Below are 6,879 nucleotides of genomic sequence, written 5' to 3' on the forward strand. Positions count from 1 at the left end.
GCGGCCACGACGAGCTGGACGACGTGGGAGCGGTCGAGGATTTCGGAGGAGTGGACGTTCAATGACCAAGCTTTGGCGGTGATGAGTCCACAACCTGAAGCCACCATAACAACAACAACTTAACCCATCTCCATTATCAACCCATCATAATTGAAGCTAAGTATGTAAAATTAGAAAGTTCAAGAAATCTCCTAAAAGACAAAATCTCTGCACAAAAAAAAGAAAAAAAAAAAGAAAGAAAAAGCTAATAACCTGCATCATGTCATCACAATTAGTTGGTGGTTGACTTAAAAATTTGGGGATTGACTTTTAAAAAGATCCACATAAGCTAATAACATGTGCCATGTCATCACAGTAACATGGAAACCTGTAAAAAATGCTAGACGGAAAAAAATTATTGGTTTATGAATCGAAATATATGTTATGAAAGGTCATGGTGCGGCATGAATAATCCGATATAGTTCATGGTGCGGAATGACTCTTTAGCCTAAAATTTATTTAGGCTTGGTTATCACATATGAATTAAATAGGAAAAATAATACTTTTCATCCTTAAATTATAGTGATATAGTCATTCCTATCCTCACACCACCACCCAACCCCATAGGTGTAAACACAAAAAATGAAATTTGTATATATATAACAAAATCAGGTTATAGCAAGTATAATATAAAACGTGGGTACAAACTCTTTGTGTAGTCTCTTGGTTCTTTACTAACATTCTACTGAATTGCCTCCGAAATTCAATTGGCGTGATCTTCAAAAAAGACTTTGTCTTCGATAGAAAATGTCAACTTCAAGTTATTGTCAAGAGAGAACTCTATAGAGCTTCAATTTGTCTTCAATATGCCTTCAGTGTTTGGTATTAAGTTTGGTATTAATAGAATTCAGTTTGCGTGCAGTAGAACTTCTCAGGTGCGATTGTGCGGTGAGAGGAAAGTCATTGATCTTGCCAAAATCAACGTCCAGGATTAACAACGTAACATTTAAAACAAAATGCGGTGGCACATTTTCCATATGGGTCAAACTTAAGGTGCGTAGGTCTTGTGCTTAAGGTGCATCGTGTACCTTCTTTAGGTGCATTGTTTTTGTGCTTAAGGTGCGTCACTTATGCAGTTGAGAACTTAAAGTGCGTAAGTTTGGTAGGTATTAAATACAAAATTTATATATTTAAAATTACTATTAAATACAAAAAACAAATTTAAAAAAATAATAATAAATAAAATAAATAAGGAAAAAAAGTTAATTTGACTAATGAATAATAGGTGAAAACAAATAAAATGGGACAGAGAGAGTAAACCCTGATAGTAGTTCAAGTTGGCATAACCTTTCTCGATCTGGTCTACTTCACAAATTCTAACAACTCTGACCATATATCTCCCATCTCAATATCTCATATTACCCAAAACCCAATTCATGTCATACTAGCTAATTAACTCCATCTGATCTCCGTGTTTTCAAACAAAAGAAAATTTCACCAACTAATCAACCTAAGGTATGCATATTATTGTTGAGGGAAAAAGAAAACTATATATATCATTATAATTCAAGTGTCAAAATTGTCATTTTCTCAATTAAATAATTATCTAAGTGCATGTATAAATAATTGGCAAGTTGGTAATAATGACAAATCATGCATTTTATTCTAACATTATATTGTCTATTCATAATACATCATGCGATAAGGAATGCTCCATATAATAATACTCACGCCAACCATGCTTACATTTTATACACAAATTAAAGATTTCACATGACTTTTAATTGGTTGCTTTAATTTGACCATTTCTTCGATCATGATAAATAATAATAATAATAATAATAATAATAATAATAATAATAAGCGGTGTCAATTATATAGCTCCGCCCCGTCATTTTACCATTAATAATTATTTATGAAATCATTAGATGTTTGGTATTTTCCTACCAATTGAATATTTATTACAAAATTAATTCGAAAGGATGTGTTTGCCGATAATAATTTTATTTGAAAAAAATAGTAAAATAGTAAACATGTAAGGTGTTACTCTAGTCTGTTAGAAATATAAAAATTAAATTCTTTCGAAAGTTATTTTAGATTCGCTTCAATTTTAAAGGTAATTTTTTAATAAAAATATCTAATATATGTTTGCCATATTTAAACAATTTATTTTATTCTTTTTTGTTTTTGCTCAAATACAAATATAACATCCTACCACTGCCAGACTTAATTATATGGTATACAAGTAATAATGTGGACATAAAGAGCAAGCTACACAACAAAACATATGCGTTTTTTCGACACCCATATATATTAGGAATTCAGTAAATTTCGTTGCAACTAAATTTTTGGACGTACATGGGTAATTAGATAAAAGTATCATTGGAAATAAGAAGAAATACGAACATACATAAGACGTTAAGTTAGAAATTTCTGACAAACTTAATATTTTTTGGATGCATACATCAAAACAAGATACTCTCCGTAGTTGGAAACTTGGAATTGGCATCAAAACAACTCAGATCTCTCATCTCTCTCAACTTTCATTTCATCTCAGTAACTCTCATCTCATCTGAGTTTCAATTCAAAATCACCGGACCTGATCAGATTAGTTGAAGTTGGCATATACTTAATTTTCTCTGCCCTGCTCTAAGCTACTCCATAAATTCAACAACTAACTCCATCTCCATCCTCATCAACCTAATTAAGGTATGCATCTTTTATACTCTCTCCAACATCACTCAATTCCTTTTTCTATCTGCTTTCATATATATTTAGTTTAGCATCATTATGTTTTGCCCTCTCAATTCCTTTACCTTTTGCTGCTACACATTTATTCACTAACTAAATTCATAAGTCTGTTTGGTAAATAGCTGTTAGGGTTACCTTGATTGGATTAGTAAGTTTGACTAGTTACCATTAGTTGATTGTACAGAGATATTTGGTAAATTAGCTTATAGCTAATTATATGCAAAATGACTTTCTCATAAAGTTGATTGATTTTTGAATTTTAGCATTTTGGACTAATAAGCTGTAACAAAAGGCTAATTAACTAATCAAATACCTGTATTGAATGTTTAACCAAAACTACTAATAGTGGTCAAATATGACAAAATTAGCTGATAAGTTAACTATGTTACCAGATAGAGCCTTTATATATATATATATATATATATATATATATATATATATATAGGAGGTGATGTTCACCACTCTCTTGTAAGAACATGAAAACTAATCTGGTGCATTAAAAAGGACAGATTTGTAGATGAGATTAATCTGGTTTAATCATGTAGTCCAAATAATACCGTACCATGGCTTTTAAAAACCGTTGCCCATATTTGCTTAATATTTACTTTAAATTTTAGTGTTGGTTATTAAGTGTTGCTAGTAAAAGAATACTTGTTATAAGCATTCCATTCCGTTTAATTTCTTGGTCAGTAATTGAGACTAATAGGTCTGATATGAGTTACGTTCCAGAAACACATTAGAGAGGAGAGAGAAGTTCAATGGCTTTTGATGCTGTAACCAGTCTAATTGAAATAGTAGAGGCTGCAAAGCAAGACATTATGGAGCCCAATCTCCATTTTCTGCATGAAACGATTGAGTTGCTGTCTTACAATCTCCATTTTCTGCAAGCCTTTTTGGTGGAATGTGAGACGAAAATGAATGACGGGGACACCACGGCTCGGAGACTGTATACAATTGTCCGAGCTGATGTTGCTAGAATATATGAAATGTACCAAATATATTGGGGAGATTACTGGAGAGGGAATATTAATGCTGCAGTAGTTAAGCCTCGTGAAGATATTCATCATCGCTTGAAAAGAATAGTAAGAGATATTGAGGACGTTAAAGACCGGATCCTGGAGGAAGAAAGAAGAGCTGGTTTAGAGGCTGAGGAACAGAACAGAACATCACAATTTTGGATACCTACCAAAATGCTTTAAAGACTGGGAATGAAGTGATTGTAGGATTCGACCGTGATATAGAGAAGATAGTTAACCGCCTCTGTTATTCATTCTTCATGGGATCAGTTTTCACCATTTTGAACAATAGTAACGTTGACAAGTTTCGGAAATATGTGCTGAAACTACAAGTTATGCCACTCGTTGGGAAAGGAGGCATTGGAAAAACTACATTAGCCAAAAGAGTTTATGGACATCCAATTACTATTGCTAGCTTTCACATTCGAGCATGGGTAGTTGTGTCTAAAGTTCATAACCTCAAAGAGATGCTCATTGGTCTATTACGTTGTATTTCACCAATCACTAGTGAAATCTATAACATAGATGAGGCTCAGATAGCTGAGCAATTAAGCACAAGTTTGATGGGCCAGAAGTATTTAATTTTCTTAGATGACATATGGACCACTGCTGTATGGGATGCCATCCAAGGATATTTTCCAGAGAATTTTAATGGAAGTCGAATCTTAGTAACTACTCGGTTCAAAAAGGTGTCTGAATACTTAAGTACGAATCCCTATCAAGTGCAAGATCAATCTTTATCGGATCGTTAGGAATTACTTTCAAGGAAAGTGTTTGGGCAAAGCCAATATGTTCCCCGTAAATATAAGCAAATTGGGGAACGCATTGTTCTTCGTTGTGGTGGATTACCCCTAGTAATTGTTTTAATTTCTGGAATTTTGGCGACAGCAAAAGGGTCTCTAGAAATATGGAAAGATGTTGCCCGAACTTTGGATCAAGTTTATACATTTGATCATAAAGAAATATTTTCCAAAATAGTTTCATTAAGCTACAAGTACTTACCTAATCATTTGAAGGCTTGCTTTCAGTATTTTGGTGTGTTTCCAGAAGACAGTGACATTCCTGTTAAGAAATTAATCAACTTATGGGTTGCAGAGGGATTTTTAAAGCCACATAACCATATTAGTTTGGAAGAAGTGGGAGAGAGTTACTTGCATGATCTCATTAATAGAAGTCTTGTTCAAATTAATGAGCTAAGTATTGATGGCAAAGTTAAATCATGTAACATTCATGATCGAGTGCATGGTGTTTGTGTGAGAAAAGCAATTAATGGGAATACATTGTGCATTATCAATGGCAACCATGCTCCTAAGGCTAGTCATTGGTTAAGCTGTCAAACAAGTCATTGGCCTATTACTCAAGCGAGTTATTATGAGAATTGCAGTCCTGATGAAATCCATTCTGTTCTCTGGTTTGGTAAGGATGTATACCATTCAAAATGCAGGTTAGTATACCCATGTTTGAAATTACTAAGAGTATTGGATTTATCATTAGTTAAATGCTCGCGAGGCATGCCTCGTGAAATAACAGACTTAGCTCATTTGAGATATTTGGCTTTAAGTACCATTGGTTCTCTTTACAAGCTTCAATTTTTAAAGCTTAAAAACTTGCGAACTCTCCTAGTTACTTCGTGGATCGACAAATATCCTTTGCAACTTCCATGTGATATTTTGGGTTTGCGAGAATTGAGGCATTTACATGTTGACAAGAGATGTTCACAATATCTCCCTCGCTTAGTCAAAAAAAATCTACAAACTCTTTATTGGTTGAAAGTTGCTAGTTCCGACGAAAAACCAAACTTCAGAATGGTTCCAAACCTAAAGGAACTTGGGATTTACATTGAAGGCCAACTGGAACCTAGCTATCTAGGGAGCCTTGTGTATCTGCATCTACTTGAGAAGTTGAAGTTTGAAGTAGGAAGAGTCGAGCGCTTTTATCTTCCAATTGGTTTTCCACCAAACCTTAAGAAGTTGACACTTCGTTATACTTATCTTCCATGGAAAGAGATGGACACGATTGGCAAGTTGCCACACCTTGAGGTGCTTAAACTAAAAGATTTCGCGTTTTGTGGCTCAAAGTGGGAACCATCGAAGCAGGGCTTTCGGGAATTAAAGGCACTTCTCATTTCACGTTCAAATCTCAAACATTGGAATGCAACTTCTGCTAATAATTTCCCAGTTTTGGAGCGCCTAGTCTTAAGATATTGTTGGGAATTGAATCAAATTCCACAGAAGTTTGCAAAAATTAGAACACTGAAGTTAATTGTGTTAGAATGTTGTTATTCTTCTCTTGTGACTTCTGACTTCTGTTTTGCAGATTTCTTCTGCAAACAAGTTATTGTTTAAGAGAATGACAGATTGTCCACTTCGTGTTTGTAAAGTTGGAATTAAGGTTTCTCTCTAATTCTTGTTCTTCATTTCAAATATTGGTTTGCTGCCTTATAATTCCATGTATTAATATATATATATATATATATATATATACTCATTTTCTATTACTTTTCAAGGTTGAATTGCCAAATAATGAAGGCTTTGAAGAAGAAAGTGTGAACAACTCTGAAGAAGAAAGTGTGGAAAGCTCGGAAAAAGAATGTGTGGAAAGCTCTAAAGAAGAATGTGCGAGAAGCTCTAAGGTTTCTCTCTAATTCATTTTCATTATTTCAAATTTTAGTTTTATGCCTTCTAATTCTATTTATTAAATTTATTTTTTTACTAGCTCATTTTCTATTACTTTTCAAGGTTGAATTGCCAATTAATGAAAGCTTTGAAGAAGAAAGTGATGAAAGCGCCGAAGAAGAATGTGTTGGAAGATCTAAGGTTTCTCTATAATTATTATTGTTCATTATTTCAAAATATTAAATTTCTGCTTTCTATTTCCATGTATTTTTTCTTTACGCATTTCAATTAACTTTCAAGGTTAAATTGCCAAATAATGAAAGCTCTAATGAAGAAAGTGTGAAAATTAAAGCTCTAAATAAGAAACTGTGGATAAAGAAGAAAGTTTGAAAAGTTGTAAACAAGAAAGTATGGAAAGCTCTAAAGAAGAAAGCGTGGGAAGGTGTAAAGTATTAAGGTGGCGTTTAGTTGGAGACTTTCGCACCCAACTATGGATTTTGATACCCATTGCCATGTTT

General features: G+C 33.5%; 1 protein-coding gene across 1 annotated transcript; it reads left to right on the top strand.

Annotated features, from left to right (window-relative positions):
* Window positions 1-3,488: 3,488 nt before the first annotated feature.
* LOC116005943 (putative late blight resistance protein homolog R1C-3) lies at window positions 3,489-6,091 on the top strand. The gene is made up of 3 exons (XM_031246177.1): window positions 3,489-3,867; window positions 3,954-4,414; window positions 4,499-6,091. The coding sequence occupies exons 1-3, from the start codon at window positions 3,489-3,491 to the stop codon at window positions 6,089-6,091; spliced, it is 2,433 nt and encodes an 810-aa protein (XP_031102037.1).
* Window positions 6,092-6,879: the final 788 nt, after the last annotated feature.

The sequence above is a fragment of the Ipomoea triloba genome, chromosome 15 (genome assembly GCF_003576645.1).
Source record: "Ipomoea triloba cultivar NCNSP0323 chromosome 15, ASM357664v1".
Classification (NCBI taxonomy): domain Eukaryota; kingdom Viridiplantae; phylum Streptophyta; class Magnoliopsida; order Solanales; family Convolvulaceae; genus Ipomoea; species Ipomoea triloba.